Source organism: Grus americana, chromosome 1 (assembly GCF_028858705.1).
Source record: "Grus americana isolate bGruAme1 chromosome 1, bGruAme1.mat, whole genome shotgun sequence".
Taxonomy (NCBI): domain Eukaryota; kingdom Metazoa; phylum Chordata; class Aves; order Gruiformes; family Gruidae; genus Grus; species Grus americana.
In genome coordinates this window covers 122,497,411-122,524,430 of record NC_072852.1, presented here as the reverse complement: position 1 = coordinate 122,524,430, position 27,020 = coordinate 122,497,411, and the positions used below count along the sequence as shown (strand labels likewise).

The 27,020-nt window shown below is 42.1% G+C and overlaps 1 protein-coding gene across 12 annotated transcripts in view; it reads right to left on the bottom strand.

The window, feature by feature from the left end:
- The window catches only part of AGPAT3 (1-acylglycerol-3-phosphate O-acyltransferase 3), a 93,942-nt gene that overhangs the window by 11,542 nt on the left and 55,380 nt on the right, over nucleotides 1-27,020 (bottom strand). For 10 of the 12 annotated variants that reach the window (XM_054813387.1, XM_054813395.1, XM_054813393.1 and 7 more), the window contains 3 exons: nucleotides 6,433-6,659; nucleotides 1,844-2,013; nucleotides 1,480-1,641 (listed from right to left, as the gene is read on the bottom strand). In XM_054813387.1, the coding sequence (XP_054669362.1) occupies nucleotides 1,480-1,641; nucleotides 1,844-2,013; nucleotides 6,433-6,610 (510 nt within the window). In that variant the 5' untranslated portion in view covers nucleotides 6,611-6,659. The remainder of the gene's footprint in view (nucleotides 1-1,479; nucleotides 1,642-1,843; nucleotides 2,014-6,432; nucleotides 6,660-27,020) is intronic. The other 2 variants (XM_054813397.1, XM_054813398.1) reach the window with 1 other exon arrangement.

Genomic DNA, 27,020 nt, shown 5'->3' with positions numbered 1-27,020 from the left:
TGACCAACCATCACCACCAAATGGTGAGGACAAGGTAGAGAGTAACACCACAATCTCAACCCCAGTCTGCAATGCAAGCTCCTTATACCAAATTCTCACCCTTTTCCACTCAACGGCACAGTGATCCTTCTGGACCAAGTAGGCAAGCGAGGTACAGACTGTGCTGCAGCACACGTGTGAGAAAGACTTGACGAAGGAAGGTCGCGCAGACAGCCCTCATTGTGGCATTTAGAATGCACAAAAATTAGGAAACTGATTTGCTCAAGTCAATTTAATCATGATTTAAATTAGCAAGCAGGAAGTCTTGATTTAAATTATCAATGCTAACTACATTTTGCATGTATATTTTCAAGTTGTTTTCCCTAGAGACTAGTCCTTGGTTCTCAATTGTAGAATCATTAAAATGTATAGATTTGCAACTAAAGTGCAGTCTTGACATTTTTTAATTGGGTTTTTTCTTTTTTTTTCCCCCAACACTAATCAGGAGGATGTATTAAATGTAGTTCATATCCATATATTCAAGCAATTAAGTAGTCTAAAATACATTCTCCAGATTCTTATTTTTTATCTTTGTAATGATAAAAAATCACGAATGACGCAGTCACAATGTACTAGTTAAAGCTTACAATTTCACTATTCATTTTAACAAGCTGTACTAGATAATATTGAAAAGTCACTTAAAATGCACAAAAAGCCTCTTAAAATGTTTAATGAGCCAAATAACTGTACATTACATGCGCTGCTATAAAAGCAAACCAGTAAATTTATCAAAACGTTTGCATTCAAAGCTAAAAGAAGGTCAATAGGTTGATTATACCACTGTGTTGCTGCAGTAAAATCTAACGACATTGCACATAATGAAACATTGACTTCAAATAATGTCAAAATAAAAAGGAAAAGCATAACTGCAAAAGCAGATGTAAGCTTGCCATATGTTCTCATAGAGACTTTTTGGGAAACCCGTCATTTCACAGATCAATGAACATACTAACAGGAACTTCCTATCACAGTCCATGGTTTGTGCACAGCCCCCCACCCAAATTTAGTCACTTCTCTGGAAAAAGATTTTTTTGTTTATGTGTCTTTTTAGCCTACCTCAGAAAATGTAAATTAAAGTTATATGGATTTAGTAGTTAAATATGGGCTGGTTTATTTTTTTTAAAAGGTAAAAATAAGTTCAGACAAAATTAACAAGTATTACACAAGCCTGATTTATAAATTATTGTCAGGCTTCTAATTATCTATGCAAGCTTCTGAACTGTTTCCCAAATGATTTCCCGTACCAACAGGCAAACAGAACAATGTTTTACCAGTGTATCTCAAAAGTCCTCCTGAAACACAGCACAGGTTTTCCATGACAACACTTGAAGAAAGCAGTGAGCAGACCTTCTCCTGATATAAGGCTACCGTACCACACGAGTATCTCTGCCACCATTTCACTTCTAGCAGTTGATACTACAGGAGGAACTCGACACTTACCCACATATATTCAGGATAATCAGCCAAACGTTTTAATCCTTCAATAACCGTATCTCTGTCTTCTTCCCATTTCCTTTTGCAGAAAACAATCTCAAGGAAGTACCATGTCCAGCCAATTAGGGGCACATATAGTAGCTCTCTCTTAGCAAGAACTTTGGAACTCTTGGAGAAAAACAAAAACAGTAATCCAAAAATGTCATTTGCTGATTTGTACAATGAGATCAAACAAAGAAATTAAATTTAAGATGATGAAGAGTTGATGGAGTTTTATCTGGAAACTTATATGCAAAGAAACTGTACGCACATGGGTTTTAAATAGACCTATAGTCCTCCAGATGAAGGGAAAGGTCATGGCCCCACATACCCCTAGCACTCCGAAGCGCTCTGTCATAGTCCAGCCGCACAAGAAGTCGATTTCAAAGTTGTGATTCAAGATGATGATGACGTGTTCTTTCCCAAAGGTGTTCACTGTGGCTTCATCTGAGAACAAGGTGCACTCTGTGCCTGACCACCATTCCAGCAGCATTACCAACTCTGACAAACATGATGGAGATGGAGAGGCGCGTTAGGGGTGCCGCTTAGAGAAAGCATTTAGCCTTTCACCTCCAGCCCCACTCAGTGCCTAGTCTATTCTGACTCCCAACAACTCTGCCACCTTTTCAATCCAACCCAGTAGAGATGAAGTGAGAGCTTAGATGGGTATAGACCAAATAACATCACATCCTGAAGCAGTATTTAGGGCACTAGATATATGCATTATGGATAATTTAACAAGTTTTTAACAGTGACAAGTTTGGGCATTGTATTATGAATGTGAAATTGCACGATCACTGGAAAAACCCCCAAAACTTTGTGCCTGAAAACAGACAGTTGAGCCGTTGATTGCTCCACTAAGTGAGCACAGTTTCTCCCAGGCGGAATACAAATTATGCATAGACGCAGCCTAATGCTTTTACTCAACATGAAACAAGCTTTATGGAGGTAAACAGACCAATAAACAGCTTTTAAAGGGATACAGTGCCATAGATCTTCTGCAATAGGTTTTAATATTAGAACACAGGACTCTAATCATTCTGTATTATGGTCATCAACACAGAGTCAGAAGCACCAGAGAAATGAGCTCATTTATCAAAATACCTGGGCAAAGCCAGGAATGGTAAATCGTGTCTTTTACCGCAAAAGAATGAGCCCTTTCTCCTCTGTCTTCCGTAGCTTTTCAATATCCCAGCATCTCTCTTATTCCACCCTGAACATTTCCTTCATTACCCACTCTTCTTATTTTCCACCTCCCCTTTTTCCGTCTTCAAAAACCCCTTCCATTTAAGTTCAGCACGCACTGAATGTAGGTGCTATGGTTAGCCTATTGCAGTACAACCAGGCAGATGGAAGGCATTGTTGTATCATGGGATAACTACAAAAAGTACGAGAGTAGTTCATTCTCCCAGTAGGAGAATTTGCTTCCATGCAAACTGTAGTCATGGGTATTTTCTCATTGCAATGAGATATGGATGCAATCAAAATTTGGGTGCACAAATATAGCAGTTAAAAAGTCCAACTCTTCCCACATTACTAAGACAAACTTGCAGAGTCAAAACTGGAAGGTGCCTCCTCGGTTCTCTACATCAGGTTCTGCCACACAGTATTTCAGCTTTCCATCAAGAGGCCCTGCTTTTGCAAAATGCAGCAGCGCCTTCCCGCACAAGGGCTTCTGATCAGCGGGATGACAACAGGGAAATCTAGCCATACTGCTAAATAAGAGTGGGTCCAACTGCGGAACGCATCAGAGAGAAGGCAAACAGAGTATTTAGGTGAATGATAGGGAAAACCAGTCCTGGTCTGCTGAAGCTCCTCTAGCACTAGTTTCTTCACTTCTATTCCCCCTGTGATCACTTATCCACCAGGTTATTCTCCTGCTTCATTTTCAAGACTCACTCATTTGGAGGCATGACAAAGTTACCCAACTTGCTGATCAAGAGAGCATACCCCTGGTAAACTGGAAATACAACAGAGGAAAGACAGAATAACAGTTTATACTAAGTAGACATTTCTATCATTGCTTTCCAGCTTTGTCTCCTTTGCAAATGATGTGCTCACTTACCTTTCTTGCTTTGGTTATCCTGGCTCAGTAGAAGATGATAGAGGACAGCAAGAGTGTCCTCAGTTGAGAGCTATGCTCTTCTAAGCAGGTGGCCAGGAGAACAGAGTAGTGGTACCAAACACAATGTGGTACTCTGAGTGATTTTTCCCTTTACAGTGCTGTCTCTGTACTAAAGAGGAACATCCCCAGTACCTGCTACACTTGCTGCATTTTCTTATAAAAAATAAAATAAAATGGGCGAGTTCCTTCAAAATCAGAAAAAAATTCTGTAGAGGCAGGTGTGGATGATTTTCTACAGAGCATTTCTTGTACCATTCACTCCAAATTAGTGGAGAAAGCTTTGCTGAGAGATTTGCCAGAGTTCATACTGAGATAGGAGGGTTGATGAGCCGGAGAATTAATATGAGGAAACAGATTGTCCTTTACAAGTGTACTGATAAATGATGTAATTATAACTGGGAGCAGGCTCATTTCCTTTTTTTTGGTGTGTGGTTTACAGCTATTTTGCGTGGCACCAATCCTGCTTGCCACAGCAAGCCCATCCTTCTGAACGAATGAACAATAACACTTGCGCTGCTTGGGATACTTCCTGGAGAGGACAAGCAACACCTCGCTACAACAAACCCTTTCCTACGGCCGGGGTTCCCACACGCCAAAGCAGGCAGGTTTACAGCCTCGCAAGCCAGCTGGAAACAAAGCAAGCACAGCGCACCTCCCAGTTTGAAGCACTAACATTTGAGAGATTATTTCTGCAAGCGGACTAAACCGAATGCACTGCGCTCTCCAAAGGCATGAGCCATCTGAGAGGAGCTGGCGTAGGAGAGCTTGAAGTACAGGCTTCATGAATTACGTGTGCTGTAAAGGGTTTACGCTGAGGCCAGAGCATGACAGACATTTTTTCCCCCAAAACATCTGCCATGAACACCAGATCTCCTTCCCCTTCTGAATCTGTGCTTTATGTATTTGAGAAGAGATACAGCAAGAACAGAGTCCGGTTTTCAGTGGGCTGGAGTACATGGCCAGATACACGATCACCTACCCCCGCACATCGATCCACTGCCGGACAGGCAGAGCAGCTTCTGTTACAGACAACTCTGATGTGAACACCCTCAGCCTAAAACTAAACAGCTTAGAGTAAGCAAGCAAAACGTGGCATCTGGAACAGAATACCAACCTGCAGTTTCACTGCCAAAAGGCTTCCACGTAATGAAATATATTTCGTTATGATTGGCAACATTTGAACTGCTGCATTTACACAGCTTAATTAGTTATAAATCACAATTCAAGTGCACACTCTGTCGGCTCTTCCATTACAGGCCATCAGCACTCTGCAATCCCATATAACGCTTACATTAATTTTCATTGTTTAATTTCTCGATCATTTAATTTATAATAGGCTATACACGAGGGGTTATCCTAGGTACAACCCAATTATCCACTCAGCTTCTCCAAACCTTTTTGAACAGTAGCGTACGTTATTTCCAGCGTATACAAGATAGAAGATAACAGCATTTAAAATGTGGTTTTTCCATGCACAACGCTAACTTGTAGAAATCGAGGGTCTGAACCTAGAAGCCTTACAGGCACAAGCAGCTCATACCCTCAGAAAAGCCAGACTATTAGTGCAACAGTAGTTTTCAGGATGAGATCAGAATCTAGATTATTAAAAGCACATTGAGAAATTCTTACAAGCAAATTAAAAAAATAAAACCCATATACCCCTGCTCCCCTCCTACTAAGCTAATTTTGAAGTTTCTACCTGTAAGTTCTTCCATTCCATACCTTTTCTCTGGGCAGTTTGCCTGCCACACTCTATTTCATTTCCTTTCTCCTGTGCTTCTCAGACAACATTCTCAATAGGTAGGACAAAAAGCACAGGAAGGACAACAAGCTGAAAGAGAAACCAAACTAGATACTTTGGAGAGTTTTTGTTGGTAGTACTTCACATGGATGATTTGAGAAGTGTGGGTGCCTGTCAGTGGACCGCTCGACTGTAATTTAAGTATTCATTTAGGTGACTCATTTACCCAAAGTGGGAGTTGGATGCTGAGCTGAGCACTAAGGTAAGTGGCCATGCATACTGGGAGGGGATGGAGAATGGAAACAAATTAGATGATTCACTGCTGAAACAGGAGGTGACATTTGGACTAAGGACCCTTCTAAACTTTCATTTCAGAAATCTAATCCCCTGTTAAGCTCTGTGAGGAGAAAAGAAAGTCACCCACAGGCAGAAAGTTTTGCAAAGGTCTGGAAGAGGAGAACAAAGCAGCTGCGCTCACTGTAGAGCCGTCCCACAGGCTAAAGAAGAATGACAAATTGCTCACAAGAAGAGACACTGGCATCACAGATAGACACTGTAGGGTGTAAGAGGACTCCAAAGTTGTCACACAATTCAGCTATGGAGTCATCTACTAGATACTTCAAGACAGACATGTGTCTCCACAGACCACACAGCTCACTTGGGCAACACTGCACGTATGCTCAATATGTGAAGCAGTCTCTGTGAATTCCCCCTTCCCCATCACCTCACACAGGCTCTGATGCTGGATGAAGATGGTATTGAGAAAGAATCAGCAATTCCTACCAGTCAAGAATGGGCTGGGGGTGGGGAGGGACTTCCCACTGTTTTGAATAACAGAGTGACGATATGTATCAGTCCCTTGACTTTTGTATGTTTTCCCAATATTCAGAAAAGTTGGCTGCTTTGAACTGCTCCAAAAGAGTCTACATCTAACTTACCACTTCTCTCTCATGTCTGTTTGTTTATATATATATATATTTTTTTTTGATTAACAAAAAGAGAAACAAAAAACACTCCCCTCCCCAGCCCTCCTATCCCCTTCAAGCATACTCACGGCTCCAAAGCGAATAGGCAAGGCGACAGTTTACTCGGCGATAAAACTGCTTGTTTATGGGCCAGAGGACTAGCGTGCATAGTTGAATGAAGTTAATGATCAGTCCGCTCACAACAAAGACGAACCCAATGAGGAGGTGAACTATGAACTGGGTCTTCAGAAAAGCAATGAAGCCCATGATAACCACTCAGAAGCGCGTGCAAGGGCCGTCACTCAGAATAACTGTCCTGAAAGAGAAAGAAAAGAATCAAAAGGAGACTGGATTGACAAGCCCTGAGGAAGGGCAAAGCGAGAGCCCTGAAACAGTCCATGCAGCTTCAGCAACAGGAACCCAACCCAATAAACACTCCGCTCTCCAAGCCTGCCTCATTCAAATCTTCACAGAATAAACTGTTGATGGTGCAAATCACTTCCAAAAATAGGAAAGGAATCATTATTTGCAATTTACAGCCCACTAAAAAGATTACTGTTTGCTGAAGATGAATCTCACACCTCTCTTCAAACAAAGATCATATAATAGGACTGGGAGGAAAGCAGAGCCCTGCACTCACGGTGCAGCAGTCGAGTCCCATGGGGCCACAAGCTGCGCTGTGACTGCTGTACCTTCAGGGGTTGCTGTCCCTGAACTGCAACAGGACCTTCATCTCCCCCGCACCCAATAAATGGCATGCCCAGCCTCTGGAGCTCCGTAAACGAACCGATGCCTTCCTGGCCTGCCTTCAAAGCCACCGCTCTGTACACGCTTCTCCTGAACAAGCACCGAGCGAGGGCTGCCGGGGGCTACAGAGACTTTGTTATGCGTTTGCTTTGACTAGAAGAGTACAGCAGTCCACCTGGGGAGCAGGCTCTGCATCCTGCAGTGAATTTCAGGATGAAAAGAGCAGGGCTGGTCACACAGAGCATCAGCCTGGCAAACACCAAGGCATGGAAATGGAAAGTAGGTATTTCCACATCCAAAAACTATACTGGAGCAAGTTTAGTAACTTCTCACTTTGTCAAGACACAGTTCCACAATCAAATATACCAGTTAGTGTGTGTGGGAAGTAAAATAATAGAAAATTAGGCTATCTAGCAGTACTTCATCTGGAAAGGACTTCGGCACAAAATCTTGATTCCACTGAATTAGTCAGAGCACTTAACCTGGAGCACGTGCCATATTTATGCCAGGTGCAGAAAGATGGGTGGTGTACGAACCAGCAGAAAGTCATAGTAGCTTAGACAGACAAGTCTGATCCAGGACAAATCCTACCAGTACAAAGTTAATCCAACAAAATGTATTTAACAAACCACCAGACTGAGTTTATTCCCAACCCTGCGTTATCTGGCACTGGCCTTTTTGGCCTGTTGAGTATTAGAAGCCCTACAACCAGGCCAACCAGGATGTCAAACCACAGCCTCAACGTCTCACCCAAAAAATAAAAGCACGACCCCAATTTTCTGCCACAGCCAAATAGGCTCTGTCTTTGCCAGTGTTGCAAACGACCAGAACAACCAGTAGACAGTAAGAAATACTTTTGACAAGTCAAGCATCCAAAGGTGTTGCAGAAGTTTCCGATGCCTGAAAATAAAGTATCTGCCAGCTGCGAGGAACCAAACCATTTTCGTTTGCCACCTGCTTACAGTGTGGTGCTATTTATAAAACTCAACAGCAATTTTGCTTGTGAAAGCTTGTTTTCTACTGTCTCTTCTACAAATCAGGTACTGTCTGTCAAGGCACAGAGCGTCTAGCTTTTGCACAATTAAAATCTATTTGCATCATTAGTAATCTACCCACTTCAGAAGCACATTACAACGGAAAAAAGAAGTCTGTTTCAATAGAGCCACTATTGTGTCTACCACAGAAAGCAAAGCAAAGCAAGTTGAATAAACTGATATTGAAGCTTATGATGAATAATCTAAATTCTCCCAATGTTTTCCTGTAAGAATGGAAAAAAACATTTCTTCCACTAATAAATTATTTTAAGAACAGTTGTTGGGTAGCAGAGACTTGTGTTTAAAAAGAAACAAAAATGGACCCCTCCTTCCTCTCCCCTCCCCAAAGGGTTAGAGGGTACAGTTGTCTTACACAGCCAAAACACCACACCAGCGTTCACACGTACTGGAGGTAGCCACCGCATTCAGCGTTTGACTCCCTAACACAGCAATGGGCTCATTTATCTTTTCCACTGGCATGTTCTTCAAGTCATTGTATTAAGTACCGCCAAAAATTAAACACCAAGTTCTTCGCTTCCAAGATCGGTGTCATTCTCTTAATCTAGTCTCTCTCAAAAAACAGTCCAAACAAGCTAGAAAAGAAGAATTTCCCTTTCTCTCCCCACACAACTATTTCTTAAAACCGTACTTGCCTTCCACACAGCCACGCGCAGGCAGCTTTGCTGAAGACGATGTCTATCATACCCATCAGCTGAGTACTTACTGCTTTTCACACAGCTTGGCCTCTTCTGGAAAAGGGCCCAAAGCGCATACAAACAGCATGAGGAAGAATTGAAATGTGACGTATTAACCTCAAATAAAATGGTTTGGCTCCACTTCCACAGCCTCTTTGCTTCGAGCAAAGCCTGGAGCACTCTGGTATTTGTCCCTTACATTAAGGACATTGCCATATTATGGACCCTGAAGGGCACAACCCTTTTGATCAGACAGAAAGCTGGAGACATTGCAGCATGTTGCTTCTCTAGCCTTGTTATGCGTGGAAAACAGGATTTATCATTTGTGCGCTGGTGCCATGCCCCATCTCGCTGTGGCGGGACTGCAGAGCTGCATGGCTCTGGCAGGCGACGTGGCACAGCCACCTCGTGTGCCTGCACCTGGGCTCACCGCACCCATGGGCATCTGGGGACTGCAAGTCTTCCCTGCATTGCTACAGGGTAAAAAGAACAGCAGCCAAAGCATAGCTGGTTCCTCTCTGGCACCTTTCAAGGACAACATTTGCCCAATTGCTCCATAAAACACATCTGGTTTACTTGTACTTCCTCTTAAAATGGACAGGCATCAACTAAAAAATGGGTTAGTCTTGTTGTGTGATCCTTCCAGTTTCAATGCTGGATACAGAACCTGCCAGTGTCCCTTTTGCCAATCCCTCACTTAATTGTATTTGACTTTTAAGATAATTAGAAGTTAATCTTAACCCAGGAATTCTTTACTTTTCTGCATTCCTGCCCACGTAGGACAGCCAGGCAAATCAGGGACAGGCCAACAGGTAAAGCGTGGTCAGCAGCTGCTTTGTTGAATCCCATGGTCAGGCTGGGGAAATCAGTATTTGCTGGAATGAAGAGAAGCAACACTTCTGTACCTGACACATACATTAAGATCAGCTAAGTGAAGAGTCTAGGAAGTGAACATCTGCCCCAGCTTAAGACAGCAAGTCTCAGCACTATTCATTTTTTTAAAAGTATACTCATATCATGTGCATATTCAAAGACCCGCTGGTAATTTTTTTTTTTTTTTTTTTCTTTCTCCCTTCTTTTCTTAAGCACCTTGTAACTTCACAACACGGACCTTTCACCGCAAACCCTCCATTTCCTCCTGTGCAGCCGCACTGAGAACTGCGGGCAGCTTTAGTACTCTCCCTACTTTTGCACGCTCACCAAGTGCCGGCTCTTCACAGCCATGCTGCAGGAGAGCACTAGTGCAAAACCCAGCTCCAACCAAACCGCACGCTTTCATTGCCTTTTAGTGCCTTACCTCACAGCATTGTTTGACCTTCATAAAGTCAGAGACTGCTCCCCATAGCACTGATCTTTATCTTTATCTGATGAAAAAGTTCTTAAACGCTTTGCAACCTTTTGGGCTCCCTCCCTTTATATATATACACCTCTCAAATAAAGGGCAAGGAGGCAGATGTCCTTCAGCTTTCTTGGGTACACAGTTGGGTCTTGAGGCTCCACGTTCACATGGATTCTCTGGTATCCAAAAGACACTATGTGCCTCCCAGCAGGAGGAATACAACCTTTTTCCATTACCCAGCTTTCTACATTCAAAGTCCTAATGATTAAACTGCTTCGAGACTTCTACCTCTCTGTTAAATGTTGCTGAAATGTGCCACCAAGTTCAAAAGCCATTAGAAGGGAGAACGACAGAGAGTGTGATTGCATCAGCCTCATTTCATTAAGAAATCGGGTTGAAAAAACAGATGCACAATGTGCACCACTAAGCACATTACAGTCATTTCACAAAACATGTAGTTATTTATGAACTCAAAATTAAAAATTAAGCCATTAATCATCCTATAATATAATTTCCAGTTCGAACTCCAGGTTTTAATTAATTTATTGCTGTCATGTGTGTACAATTCCTCCGAAGTTCATGAGGTTTCTATGAATATGAGCATGAAATTAGAAACTGGTCCACTGATTCTAATATTCCAACTGAGTGATAATTAATGTGTTTGACAACAACAAAAACCACAGCAGCCAGTACTTACATCTCTAGCCTTTTGCCTTCCTTCAGTTTTTCTGAGCATGCTGTTGCCATTTTCCAGCTGTTTCGGCTCTACTGGATCATATTTATTTCCACTTATGAAACTCCACTTTTGCTCTGAATGTGTCACCCCCACCCTGCATTCTGGTATTTTACCTACCTCATAACATTTTTGCTCAATATTGTTGAGGAATTGAGTGAAACCCTTACAATAACAATACTGAATGCTACCTTTTACCATCATATTTTAAAATACTGTGTTTTTCAGATTGAGCTTTGTAAGACTCCTTGATGTCTGTATAAACTTGGCAAACCCTGTCTATGAAGAAAGGCTAATAACATTGCAAGTCAGAAGCAGTACAAAAAGGCATTTGTTGGCCATGTCTCATCAACAGTTTCCTCACCATTTTTCAGAATTCTACAAACTCTGCTCACCAAAAATAAACAAGGAAAATTAAAAACTATTTTTTTATTTAAAGTGAGAACTATCTGTTCTATGAGCTGCTTCATGTATATGAGGGGGACAAGTACAAACAGCAGCAGCCAGCAGCTGAAGAAAACACCTCTTCTCAGTGTATTTTCTACCCTCCAGATTCCTCTGATGACCTGACTCAGGCTACTTCTGTTTTAAAAGCAGCTATGAAAATCACTAGCATAAGCATCTTTTCCCTCACCTCCCCTTATGAGATCAGAAAACCCAAGAATACTGACCAGTCAAGGCAGAGATGTGAAGGAAAGCTTTCAATGCCACTGCCTATACCTGTTCTGGTGGATAAATAAAAGTACGGGTTCCGGTCTGGTTATTCTAGCATCCCTTGGAAGTACTACATTGCCACAGGGGCAGCAGGTTATTTTCCTGGACGTTTCTGAGACATACCACACAAAAATATGTTGATCATCTTATGAGTTGCAGTCAATGCTTAGAAGTAATTCCCTCAGTTACCTCTAAGAAATAAGTTTTTCCTTGCAGAACATGCAATACTTTTCTAGCTAAGACAAAAGTGTGGTGGCTATCCAGCTTTTAAAAGTGTAATGATATATTCATAGCAAATACCCCAATACAGGAAAATATTCAGGAAGAAAGTAGGTAATTGATGGTCTTCCATTTCTTGCACTGTACCACATCTCCTTCTGGGATGAGGAATTTGGGAGCCTGACCCACGTGATGCAGAAGCCATACAAAACCAATGTACAGAGTATTTACCCAGAGCTTTGCCTCAGACTCAGAAAAGCAACCCGAGGCTCCTGCCCACTCTGCCATGGCACCACTAGAAGCAGTCTCCACTCAGGCCTGATTCATTTTAGAAGTATAGTTTTAGAAGCAGCACTGGCAACCACAGCTGTGTAAGTAGGCTAGAAAACATAGCTTCGATCAACAGCAGTAAGTCAGTATAGCTAATAAGCAAAAGAAAGGAAATAAGGTGTTACAACAATTTTGGTATCCATTTGAACAGCCTGTACTAAGGATTATCCAGATATGCTGTAAAAATAGACAACTGTTCAATCACCTCCCACGCAGCATTACAAACTATCTACTACAGACCTAGCCTTTTAAACCTAAGCATGACAATGACAGGAAGATTATCTTAGTTTCTCACACAATATAGGTTTAATTTCTCTGCACATCCCTCAGTGAAATGCAAGGCTGATTTGGAGTTCATTAAAAATCCTGCTTGTCATGCATTTCTAAAATTGAAGTGTATGGAAGAGGACCTTAAGCCAAACATAGGTCACAAAGATGCAAATTTGTTTCAGAGTTGTGAGAATTAGGAATACGATCTAAAAAAGAAAAAAATGCTACTGAGTTACCATGATGAAATTAGACGAGAACTTGTTCCTTGAAATTTTGTCAATTTTGGCTTTGAAACACCACCGCAGCCAGTTTCTAGAAAAGGTCAAGAGTAAAAGATTATCACCACTGTCTGAAATACAGTCATGATTTTGGTCTTGATCTAAAGTCCATTAAATCATAGAAACCTCCACTAGCGTCAATAGGTTTGGCTCAGTATCTGTAGAGATTTTTTATGAGATTAGTCTATTTCCATCAAATAGAAAGCCTTTTGCTTGAGTCGTCATCCTAATGAGATGCCAATGCTTCACGGCTTATTAGGGGGAAAAAAAAAAAGTGCTGTGCACATTGCTCTGACATTCATTGTCATTTAACAGGCATACACAATGAGAGGTCCTGAAGAAGTTATTTGCTTTTCTTCTGCCATAGGTAAAGTGTAGGCATTAACTCCAGGCATAATGCGATGGTCACTCAGAACAATGACAACCACATGAGCAGCACGCATCCTCAACAGAAACACTAGTCCCTGTTCATGCCTTGTCCACTCTATAAATCTTTAATTTTATTCTTAAAAGACTAAGTGTGCCAATTAAACTTTACGAGAGAGTAGGTTACAAAAGTAAAATGCAAGTGAATAGTTTCCAGGTACCAGCGAGCCCCACTGAGGAGTGACCACAGAAAGTCATCCCTTTACCCCAAAAATGCTGCGCTAGGGCAGCCTTTATGTGCTCAGAGAATCTCCTGCCACAGTAACATTCCCCCCCATTGCCCTATGAAGAGCATCCATATGAGGTCCACACCCTACCAGGACTTCAGCCCCAGCGTTCCTTCCCGCTTTTAAAATGTGAGGCAGCTTCCTATCAAGATATGGGTTGCTCTAAAAAAAAATAAATCAAGATAACCAGTTGTTTAACTCATATTTTGTAGATCGAAGACCACAGAATATGTAAGCAAATCAAAGAAAATCAGAAGAACTCAATGGAACCAGAAGGGGATACTCTTGATATTTGCCCTGGTTTTTGGCTAGGGTAGAGTTAATTTTCACAAGAAGCTGGGAGGGGACACAGCCAGGACAGCTGACCCAAACTAGCCATATACATATACCATATGATATCATATTCAGTATATAAGGGGGAGGAGGAGCAAAGCTGGCCAGGAAAGAGGAATCACTGCTCAGGGCTGGGCTGGGCATCAGGTTCTGTCAGGTGAGCAAATTGCACTGTGTATCACCCACTTTGTATATTCTAAGTACTGTTGTTATTTTCCTCTTCCTTCGCTGTCCCAGTAAACTGTCCTTATCCCAACCCACCAGTTTCATCTTTTGCTTCCGATTCTCCTCCCCATCCCACCAGTGGCAGTGAGCAAGCGGCTGCGTGGTGCTCAGCTGCCGGCTGGGGCTGAACCACGACACTATTACATATCATTGCGCTTGAGGGGCAGTTTTCCCTCTTCCCCGCCCTAAATGAAATGTTCCTGACACAATCAAGCCTCCTCACCAGCTGCGGAAAGCACTGTGCTTTATGCCTCTGCTAGAGATGAAATTACATTTTTCTAACTTGTTGCTACAATATTACAGCTGAAAACACAAGCAATATTAAAATAGCTATTTTCCAAATTTAATTTCAACCATTTCCTTTTATTGTACTTGGCACATACAAAAAAGAAAAGAGAGCAAGTGTGCACAAATTCAATTTCTCCTCAGCATACACACTCAGTTAACTTGGCCTCTATTTAAACAAATGGATCAGATAACCAAAATGAATCCAGACTTGCTTAGAAATCTGCCGGCTGCAAAGCAACCAACACAAGGACGCAGAACTGCTTGAGAAACTTCCCTCACTGCAAACACGTCTTTATCGACAAAGAAAACAATGGTATTTTCATAAGGATTTTCTGTTCACAACAGGGAAACCAGAGAGATTTTGTCAGGAGTTCACTGAGTAAAACCAGCCCAGACAATTTTGATGTCGTGGCTGAATATCACTGAACTAGGCTGACATCAGTTTTTCCGTAGAACAGCCTCACTGTACTTGCAAAACACGGCAGCACTCTGTTTAGCTTTCCAGTGAAGGAGTCCCGCTACTTCAAAACCTGGTTGTGCATGCATGTAACTTGTTGTTATTTCAGGAAGACAAACATTGCCTTATGGTTTAGTAAACTTGGGATAGTTTCTATTATAGTATGTCATTTACAACCGCTTGTAGGTGTTTGTGTGCTGTTTCTCCCCTGTATATGCGCACGCCATTTGTCATCGTTCGGTCTGCAGTCTGGCACTTTTGCTTCAGTATAAACAACATGTTAAGTTAATTTTTCCTAAAGCTATAATTACAAAACCTTAATTGAATATTAAATTTAGATTAGATAATAATTTGCATGTTCTGCAAGTTTGCCTCATTTCTTATAGATACAGATGGGTTTTGTGGCTATATACATATTTACAGATATTTGGGAGAGCCCTTGTAGAACTCAACTGTAATAAACCTTGCCCTAAACTCGAATATTACTGATTACAAAGATTCACCAGACTCCAAGCATTTGAAACCAAAGTCTTTCTTTGACCTGCTTGCTATCAAGAGAAAAAAAAAACCCACACAAGTAACTTATCTTGATCTGGCATGGCATACAATTAGCCTCCTTTTGAAAACCAAAAGTAGGTAGACACACATTACTCCTGGTTTCATCTTTAATGGAAAGCGGAAAATTCAACAGTTAGGGGCAAAAAATAAGAGCTTTTCAATTCTGGGTCGCCTGAACCAAAAAGAAATTGCACTTGAGTAAGCCTTACTGCAACAGAACTAAGCTAAACTGCAAGTTAACATGAACGTTTTCATGCACCAGCTTTCCCATTAAAGGGTGCTAGTAACCCAAGAGTGCAACGGGGGGGTCCCACACCCCTCCCCAGTGCTGACTGCTCTTCCCGGGGGCTACAACAGTGCCGTGTGTTTGCCTGCCTTTGCAGCACTACAGAAGTCAGCTTCCCAAACACTACCTGCCTGATGCAGCCACGCACAGAGATGTGAACCATCAACCTGGGGCAAGGGGGAGCCACGTTCGTACCAGCCTGTCGGCAGAGCAAGACACAGCAGGAACGGACCTGGCTCTTACACAGAGGGGGAGAAGATAAGCAAGACTGCAATTTAAAAGAAAAAGGGATAAAACCAGGGGAAAATACCAGCCCACCAGCAAGACATGTTACGTTGAAACACATGAGCTAGAACACTGTCATATTCTGTATATTTTAAGAAATAAATAGGAACAATTATCCAGTTTGGCAAATTCCTCGTGGCTCCAGACAGACAGTTAAGTGTGACTCACTCAGAAATCGTTGTCAAACACCTTCTGCCAGTCTTGCTCCTTCTCTTGGGAGCTTGTAAACACCCCCCCTGCCCTTTCTGTTTGTTTGGGGGCAGCTATTCTCCCTCCTTTGCCATTTTAGATAAAACTCCCTCAAGGGAGAAGCAGGATGCTAATCCTTGCTAGCTCCCCAGTTCCCTATTCCTTCCCTCATGCAATACTCTCCTCTTTTCATTACACGTGCTGGCAACTTCCCGGGCCTGTGCAAGAGTCCCGCTGCGTGCCACAGTGGATTTACGCCATTCAACCATTGTGCACAGCGTTACAGGCACTGCCTGCCCATCTGGTATTCAGTTTGTACATCAAAACCAAATTCTGAAAAATGCTGTCAAGTTTCCAGCTTGCACAGGCTTTGAGAGCAAAAGCAGGCTGGGAGAAGCTCTTGGAGAACTCGGCACGCTCCAGGAGGTCTAACAGGTCTACTCCAGTTCTCTAAAGGGCAGCCAAATATCTTCTGTCCTGCTAGCTGCTCTCTGCAATTTCACTCTCAGTGCAACAGCAGGGTGTCCTGCCCAATTTCAAGTGTGGCAGATGATGGGCAGTACTGGGATGCAATACCAGCCAAGCAGCACTGGGATGCTCTTGGTGCTAAATGCTCCCTTTCTTTCCCCAGCCAGGTGCACTCATCAGTGATATCTAAGAAAGGACTTCACTGGCACCTTCGCTAAAGACTGTGCATTTCTCTACCCCTACACACAAGGGAATGGATACTTATGAGACCAAGAGCTAGGTGGAGGTTACTGCATAGCCCGGCAGCAGCTCACACATCATTTAACCATTGCACTTGCAATGAACGAAAGCGCCACCAGCACCACAAGACATTTAAGCAGTTTTGAATGCTCATCACAAAAAATAAGCCAATGAACCTCTAACAACCACAGAATCTGCGTGCTTCTGACTTACTCCCAAAGGTACACTGCAGGCACGGGAAATCTTTTCCTTAATGACAAAATGCAGCCTTAGGACGTTGCAGATGTAAAGCACATGCCCACAGGCACCTGTCGATTGCCCACTTGCTTGTGTTGCTCATGCTCTCTGCTACCGCCTAAGCTGTGACTTACTAGTTGGTGTGTAAGGCCTCAGCTGGGCAAAGCGGGGCATGGACAGAGTGGGGCAACAGACTACAACCATCCGCAGAGATCTGCTCTAATACTGCCCCCCCCCACACCTCTTCCTTAAGCCTCAAGGGGCACTGAGAGACCTCCCTCCCTCACAGAAAGGAAAGGATATAAAACACTTCTCCACTATGCAGCACCAGGATTAAGTGACTGAAAACACGCGCGACAACTCCTGCAGAGGATTAAGTGACTGAAAACACGCACGACAACTCCTGCAGCCAGGCCTGAAAAATCTCTATTCTTCCCCATGACAGAGGACCCCAGACTCTGGGCAGGGGAGCAGGAAGCAACATGCTTTTCCCTGGAAGCAGGAGGATGGAGGGGATGACCTGTTTTAGTCAGGTTTATGGCTCACGCTGTGGATACTCTGGAAGTCTTGTAGATTTGGTGGGTTAGCACTGCACTGACACCCCCAATCAACATTCCTCAGCTACCAGCAGGTCTCAGTACAGTAGGGCAAAATTCCACACAGGCATGGTTTTGAAAAATCACTTTGCTTTTATAGATACATATATATATAAAAAAATATATATAAATTGTGTATATATATATATAAAACCACATGTAAATATATAAAAGTAACATATATATACACACACATAGATATAAAATTTTATATATATATAAAGCACAGGACATACCAGCAATTTCCAGGATAGCAGTTGCAGAATTCCTTTTAACATAGTTGTTATGCTAGTATTTGGAAACAAATGGCCCGTAGAAAAGTAGCATTATGATCAGAGAAAGGGTGGGAAGTGGAAGCCAGGAGACTCCACGGTTTACAAGTAATGTAAAAAGGCTGCAGGGGCCACATCAATGTTCTTCACAAGTCAGCTCATTATTTATTTTGTCCCACTGCAGTTTACACACCTGTGCAAGTGCTACAGAGTATCTGTGATCCCACAGATCCATGATAAAATTTGCATGTGGACAGAAGCATGAATCTGCCTTTTTTCAGGCAATATGGCAAGAATATCAAGTTTCTTCCCTCTCCGCAAAAGTAATTGATGCCAGTTCAATTCTTCCTGTTGAGCCAAGGCATAGATTATCAAATGCAGAGTAGTATGGAAGTTAAAATGAACAGTTTATATATATATAGTCTTTCCAAAATGGACAGACAAAAAGTAATTCTTTCCAGGTCTTAACTAGCTTGGAATGGATTCTTGCCTTGCATTTTAACTTCACAAAAGCTATAGAAAACATAGCTTTGGTTTCTTCTACTTTTGTTCTCTCTGCAGGTTACCGTTATTGTTTCACAAGCACCTTGAATATTGGGGGGCACTGTTGCGCCACCCATCCCAAGTGCTGACACAGTTCTCGCGGCTGCGATGGGCTAGGAGGGGCTGGCAGAGCAGGGGCCAAAGTGCAGAAGCCCACCTTGCACCCCAGCTGGCCCCAGCCTCAGCCCTACAAACTCCCCCTCCAGTTTACGTGAAGGTGGGCAAAAGCAACAACATACATACATACTGCGAGACAGAAATACAAGCAGGTTTTTATTATAATTTTAAAATCAAACTAATATTTAAAAAAATTAACCACGCTCCAGTTGCTTAAAATTATGAAAGAAGACTGAGCCCAAAACTTACTATATAATCTATTACAAACATGTAATTAACCACAGAAATAGCTGAAGCTATAAGCTGTCCCAGTGAATTCTCAATATAGCTGAGAAAAAGTGGCACTTTTATAATTTTGAAGAGCTCAGGACTTTTGCCCCACCTGACTGGAGGTCAAGATTTAACCACCAGGAAATCACATTTTGCATCTAGCAGTTCTATTGTTTTCAGCCTTTCCCATGGAGCAAGTGCTGATACTGACATTTTCCCCTCAAATGTAAGCATTTTCAACTCCTCTTGCAAAGAAAGATTTTTTGCCTTAATTACTTTTGGTTTTGATAGAGCTAGCAGATGTAGTGAGTCTGTTTTCTTTATTTCAACTAGTTAATTCAAAGTTGAAAAAGGAAAAAGCCTCTTGCAAGCTCTGAATAAAAAACAGGTGGGAGAAAATGAGGTCTCCGAATTTTAAATGGCGACAGACTTTCCCTGGTACTTACATCTTGTTTTTTCCCCGTATAGTAGACTTCTGTTCTTAAAGTGAACATGTTCTGGCTGTGATTACTCTACTCTCTTCAGCGAGAGGAATACTGTCCAGAGTGGATTTTCAGAGTAATTCAATATCTCTCCAAAGCCTCTCATTCTTTCTGAGGTTATTAAGCCAGACAGTGTGCCTGCACAGGTGAAAATTCATTTTTATAAATACAAAAATCTGAAGCTACTACAATTATGATAGGTGCCATAAAACTTGATTTGGTCAGATTTATGTCTGGATGCTGATAGCTGCATTTTTTAAGCATTAAAGGAACCCTACGGGGAAAGCACTAACGAATATTTAAAGAGTAACACACTTAGATGGTTTGTCATCACCTTGACTCCTACTTTCTAACTTGAGATTAACATCCGCTCTGTATCTGGTAATTAAGTCTCTCATTAGGTCACAAATTCTGAAGTCTAATCAGGTGAAAAAAGTTTTGTTTGTTTAAAAAAAACCCAACAGGTTAAAATATAATTATTTCACTGAGAAACTTCAGTATTTCGATGCAGGGATTTACAATTTGACAGAAGATTTGCTGGAGCACCCTTTCCTGAATCACTTGCTCTGATTTGTACAACTCCTAAGTTGCTAAAAATTTCAGAGTGCCTCCACCCTCATTGAAGAGGAAGGTTCACTGACAGCAAGCGGCCAGAGCATTAGCCAGCTAGTAGCTAGCTGAAGTGGCAAATAACAAAGTAATTTGCCACAGTGAGTGACTTCTTCAAAATATTAGGATATTTTTCTAGATCACCCAAATAAATTTCATAACACCACAAATCCAGCACTTTCAGAGAACAGCAAAGGGTCTGAAGAAGTACAAGTTAAATATTGTATAAAAAGGTATCATTTGGAAAATCGCCTGCTTCCAGATCAGCGTATGGTTTCTTCAGTGACGAAAGCGCATGGCACCCAGTTGTCCCTTGGAGTCGCTCCCCTGAATGGAGGGACATTTTCCAAAGTGAGCCACGCAACTGAAAAACAGAAAACCTGACACATGGGACTGCCACTACTGAGGTCAACAGTAAATCCAGTCCAAGAACTATACAGGGAGAGCACAAACCTCCCTCAGAACAGCAGCTTCCCCGCATCCCTATGGAGCCAAGGGCAGGGAGGATGCCCTAACCTGATTCGCAAGTGCTCAGGTAGGCAAGAGGAAGGGGAAGACAGCAGCCTTGAAACGCACATAGCTGAAGAGCTGAGAAACTAAGGAGGAATATGAGAACAAAGCAGCACAGGGGAGCAGAGACCACCACCAGACCATGCTCCCCCCTGCAACTTGTAACATTTGAATTCACGACGGGAACGAGTCTTCCATCCATCACTCTCCATCTCTCTGGCAGTATATGTAGCATGTTATTTCCCTCTGCTCAGTATGTGCAACTACAAGAGCTATTTATATGTCCAAAGAAATCCTCATCACTTTAATTTTTCCCCCTACTTGCTGAATCCACAAAATAAATGACAATCTGGTGTTCTGATATCCTTTTAATAGCCACTACCACATCACAGAGACATAGTTAATGTCACCACTACAACACTTCGATTAGTCAGGCAGGAAGAGATTACTAATTGCCAGAAAAAAACCCTCTAAATTCAAGTATTTGTTTCCTCACTCGCTGGGTGCAGGAAGGAAGCGGCATCCACGCGTCACATCGGTGCAGCTCTCTTCAGCTCTGCCCCGTGCATCAGTTTCCTTCCCCCAGACCCGCTCCCAGTGGACGAGCAAAGCCATCACTGGTCAGTCCAAAAATTTCTCACACATATCAAGAAGATAGTAAACCTAAAATATCCCTGACTTATCTTGTCTCCTTCTCCCCATAAACATCTATTTTCAGTAGTGTAGCTTCTATTATTGATCTCCTGAGAACAACAAAGGTTTTGTTTCTAATTCTCCCCTCACCGTGGCAATACATGTACCAAGTAGAAAGATGGTCTATTTAGTAAAGTGCATTTGATGCTATTCCGAATACAGGATACACAATAGTATCCTAATGGTTTGCAAGTTTTATTTTTACAGTAATTTCCCAAGAACTCAAGTTCCCATCAATTTTCTGTCATTACAGGCCACTTCCTCAGTTGTGTTTTCTGCTAAAAAAAAAAAAAAAATTGAACAAGGGCTATTATATTTTAAGAAAAACATTTTTTTCCTGACATTTCATACTATCATTTCTAGTTAGTTTTCTCTCCAAAGCTTCTCCCTGTCCTCTGCAATAATGCATTCTTGATATCTACACTGATGGCATTTTTGTCATCTTACCTACTCCCGTATACAGAGCCAATTAGTCTTCTCGATCTGTCCCTCGATGACAGTTCTTGTGAGCACTTTTATGATCTTTGCTGCAGATCTCAAAATTTTGCTTTCACTTTCTAGTTTTAGAAATAAATTGGACTGTGCGAAAGCAAACAGAATACATGCATGACAGTGACGTGGGGGAACAACTAGTGATGAAAATGTATTTCAATTTATAGGACAAGTGGGAGAAGGAGAGTGACCCTAGCTGCTGATAGGGTCTTTTTCCCTGGCAGGCTCCTAACAGAGGATGAGAGATCAGCTCTTCAAGGCCAAACCATGGACACCTGCATACGGTTTGATTCTCTCCTTTCCAGGCAAAAAGGTTGACTGCTTCCAGGTTGACTTTGGTTTCAAGGCCACCAAACCTCAGATGTTTGCTTTGCATTGTGAACTGGCCTCTCCCAAGAAGCAGCTACTGGAAAATGTGACCTATCGCTCACTTTCGGACACGGACCAATAAGAAGGCATCTCAGTCCCCAAAATTTTGGAAACGATTATTGTCCTTGGCATGAAGTCATCTTGGGACATCACGTCACAAAGCCCAACCACTGACACAGCTTCTCTCAGCCTCACAAACATACTCTCTGTATTAGGGGCCCAGGTCCCACCAGAGCACACACTCCCCCACTGACAGCTCACAAGGGTCTAACTCAAGGAGTTCAAACATAAACACTGGGAAGATAAAAAACTTCTCACCGACAACAGCCTTTCACTTTCCCAGAACTTCTTCTGAAAGGAATTAACAGCAAAGCTCACTCACCAAGGCTTCCTTTCTCTTTTTCCAGACATTAAAAGACAACACCAATTTGTACTACTACTAGCTGTATTAACAACATACATACAGTGGTTCTGCACTGGAACAAGTTGCCCAGAGAGGCTGAGGAAACTCCATACTTGGACATTTTCAAAACCCAGCTGGACAAAGCCCTGAGTAACCCAATCTATCTGTGAAATAAGCCCTGCTGAAAGTTGCCTCACCTTAAACGGCACGCTCCAGAAGTCCCACCCAACTATATTCTTCTATATTATCTTTTATTTTTATAATGAATGCTTCTAAAATTACAAGTCCTCATTTACAATCTCCATAGAAAAAAGGATGCTGACCTCATATGTGACCATGGGAAACCATTCTGAGACCTCTTTCCATTGGAAACGTCATCAAGTGAGCTCTACAGGAAGGCAGGCAATGCGCTTTGAGCAATAATAATAAAGTCCAAACTGCCAGAGTTTTCACTCCACTTCCCAGGTGGTTTTTGCAGCCTGCAGTGAGCTTATGTTGCCATGGCTACTCTTACAAGCATTTCACCCCTCCTTTAAAACGAACCACATTGCAGCTGCGGTATACACATGCCTATCAGGTAACTCAGCCACAGATGCGTTTTTTCCTCTACCAGCACTGCAAATCTAAGATTTGATTTAAAGCAAGCTCATCCTTCTTAAGACAGATGCAAGTTTAAGTATTGCTTAGAGCATTTGTTTTGCTACTCTTAATCTCTTCGCTAGCATTAAAATGATGGGTCTCTCTCATTGTATTTCCGAATTTCAGGGTGTTAAGTCACATCTCTTTCGTTATCACAGTCTGACATCATTTGTTTGCAAAGGGCATCCAAAATCAGCCACTGAGGACCAAGTGCCTGCGGAACCATGCTGTTGCACATCCCCAGTGAAACGGGAACACAGCCTGCCTCTCCAGACTAGAGGTCTGTGGCAGAGGAACCACTGCAATGGGCATCAGCAGCAAAGTCCCTTAGGTCAACTTGGTTTGGATTCAAGAGTGAAAAACAGCCTGTGGAGTGCTGACAGCTGCTCTTCCAGTCTTTCCCCCAGCCTTTAACATGTTTCTCCCAAGCTCCAACTACATCCAATATATAGGAATCTCCATTAGTTAATACATAACAATTACTTTGGTTGCAGAGAAGAGCTTGAGCAACCAGCTACTCATCATTAGGAGGCAGCCTACTGAAGAAAGAATTTAGCAAGTACTTCCAAAAGCCTGGTTCCCTACAAACTTTTATGTTAGCGTTGACTGACAAATTTACAAGCTCACATCTGTGTAGAGACCCAGCTATCAACACCCAGCTTTATGTCACAACATCTTCCTAAGGCGAGGCTCTTAGCAACCCCTTTCTCCTCTCCCCAGCTACCTCCATGAAACTTGTAGGATTCCAGTTATTTTGGAGACACCCTTGCTGCCACCTGCCAGCAAAGTGTGGCTGGAAACCCCTCAATGGGTTCAAAACATATGGCTGAGGAAAGGGACACAGATAAATGTATTTGAGCAGCACAACACCAAGTTTTATTTCCATATCAAAGCAGGCTGAAGATCTGCCAAGCTCAACCTCTTCAAGTCAAATTTAAACACACAGCAATGCTATGTGAGCCTGGATAAACTCATGGTTTATGCACATGGGCATGGTCACAAAATTCTTTGGGTAATGAATTTTTAGATATTCAAGATTTCCATGTTTGCAGATCCACGAACAGCAGCCACAGCACAGAAACAAACCCCCAAAATCCACATTGAGAACACTGTTCAAAGCTTCAGACTCTCTACAAACTCCTGATTTATTTGAATACTCTACGCTCTTAGAACTGCACGGTTTGATGCTACAGGTGTGTTAGGAAGACATTGGCTGTTTTAATCTCTAGGCACTTATCTCACAGACAACTACCAGTCAATATAGGACACCTATCTTCTCAGTGCGTTAGTTTAAGCTGACTAAATAAAGCTGCAGGGCATACAGTGGCTTTGACACAAATGTGGTGGTATTTCCACCAGAGCAGCCCATAGATTATGGGCACATTATCCGCCGCTAATAGATACTATATAGAAATATACCATGCCACCCTTTGTGCGTCAAGTGATAATCTGTACAGATGTGCTCTGAAAACTGAACTTCTCTACCAGGCTCGGGCCCATTCTTCCTCAGCCTCCTGTAACGGCGGCGCAGACTGTTGCACCCCACGGGCCTGACAGGCCAGTCAGGTGTGGGAACACTAACGGACGACCTGGCTCCTCATTTGTGCCTATTTATCTCCCTCAGAAGTTAATCTTTCTTTAAAACAGTATTTTAATGGACAGTCACTATGCAGTCTTTTGCTGTGCTAGTCTCTGAAGAAAAACACAAAACCCAGCACTAACTTGACAGGAGCGGGGCTTAGAGCTCATCTTTGACCAGTTTAGCGCTCACACTGCAGTAGTTCCCAGAGCGTTTAACCATCCCAGGGCCAGCGGCGCTGGGCTCCCCACCAACAGGGAAACAACCTGGCCCAGCGGTGTGCAAATCACCCCGCCTGCATGTAAAAACCTCCGGGTTATTCTGCCTAAAATAACAGACAATACCTTCATTCTAAAAATACAATGATGGGAAACACTAATAAAATCCAAGTGAAGATGAAGATAGACATCATTAGAGATGATGTGCTAAGCTATTGCTTCAAACACCTGAAACAGAGAGCAAAGCACAATTGCAGTCAATAAGCAAATAAAATAAATAGGCAGTGAAATTATGCAGCTCATTAAAACTGCATAAATATGCATGTAAGTCTAGCACAGGCCTCCCCTCTCTCAATCCGTCTCAAAAAATGCTGAACTATTACAGTACAAAATACAACAGTAGCCAAAACTTTGTGATCTGAATTATTTTGCTCTTAACTCTGAGAAGTGCATTAATGAAATCAAAACATTCATGGCAAGTTCAGGTGTTTCAACACATCACTCAAGCTACAAAGCAGGGCTAGGAATGTGGTAAGACTACTGAGTAAAATTACCTTAAGTTCTAATAAAAAGTACACCAATTAATCAAACTAAATCCGTGTTAGTATTCTGGTCTCCTTTGGTGGCCAGAAGCTGAAACTTAAGAGGGCAGATCCGGCAACAGGGGAAAAAAGAAAGGAAAAGGCATTTGTTTCAAATATTTTGTAGCTTGGAATGGGTCAATTAAATACCACAAAAAATTAGAGCAGAGGATTCTTATGAGTTTATCCTATACATTAAGTGATGAAAAGCATACACAGAATGCTAAATCCATTATTAACATGCTAAGCGATTTGTTGACTGGTGAAAAAGGACTATTCTTTCAGGGTCTCATGTTGCGGGGAAACTTTAACCAAACAAACTCCCTGCAGCAGTAATGACTGACCAAAGAAGAAAATGTGATGTCTCACGCTCTTATAATTTCTGTGGACTTTAGCTTTGCACTATGGGTTACAGAACCTGTATATACACTGAATTGCTGCAGTATATCTTGCAAGGCATTCGTACCCCATAGCAGAATGAGCCTATGTGTGGAGAGGTAGATGGGCTGATGCTTGTGAGCCCTCTGGACTATTTCCTACACAGCTGCCTGTAACTTCAGGAGACTGTTACCATGGTGGGCCCTTGCACATCTGTCTTTGTTGCCTGAGCACCAGCCTTCCCATATCTAAGCAATGTTGTGAGGTTTTTTTCCCTTTTTTTTTTTCTTCTTTTGTGGAGGGGGCATGCTGGATTTCCCAGGTCGTTTCTGAGGTTGGTGGTGCTCTTGCATCAGACACGCAACAAGGGAGCCAGCCCCAGGCATGAGGGTGCCACATAAATCCCAGAGGAACAAAGACCCTTTGCTTCCTTAGACGAATTCCTTAGTGAGTACAAACTAAATTTAGCCCAGAAGGTGACCAAAATACATCCTGTCCAGCAAGCTAATAAGTAATAAGGGTGCTCCAATCCAGGAGAAGCAAAAGATCAGAGATGGAATTACAGAAAAACTGGGTTAATCTCTCAATATGCAAAGTTGATTTGCTGCTGAACTGGTGATCTCTGATCTTAATCACGGCAGCTCTATGTCTGAGGATATTCTAAGGGAATTGCAGCAACCACACTAACACATTTAAGAAAAAAAAACCAGACAAATAAATGTCTTTCTAGTTACTTACTACAGAGCAGACTTATGTTAAAAAAAAAATAAACTAAAATATTTATCAAAGTCAGTTTTCTTCAAGCATCAACAAATTAAAAAGTTAAAAAAACCTAAACCAACTAAGCCAAAAAAGCACTCTGAGATACTTGTGTTAGGCCTCATCCGTATCTAATCAGAGAGGTTTGAATGAGCTCTCTCTTCACAAACAGATGATGTCATTGATTTTCTCCTGAACCTTGAGGTTGTTGAAGAAGAGGATCTGACCTAATACCAGTTAATTCCTGCTGTGTGCAGAACTGTAATCTCTCCTGCAAACCAGATCTGACCTGGATTCAAGTCAAGAATTTTAAGAGTGGACAAAATAGGGGGAAAAAAAGAATCACAAGAGAGATGTACATGCTACACTTAGGTATAATACACACACAAATTTTTGTATCAACTCAAAAGTATAACTGATATCAGATGCATATACTACACCCCAATACTGAGTCAAGACATGCAGAATTAATTAAAAGCTACACGGTGTTCATGTAGATACCTATCACATGTACTTTCTTCGGCAAAAAAACCCCACTTAGCAGGACAGCTGTTAACATCCTTAAGCTCTACATTTCCTGTTTTTTAAC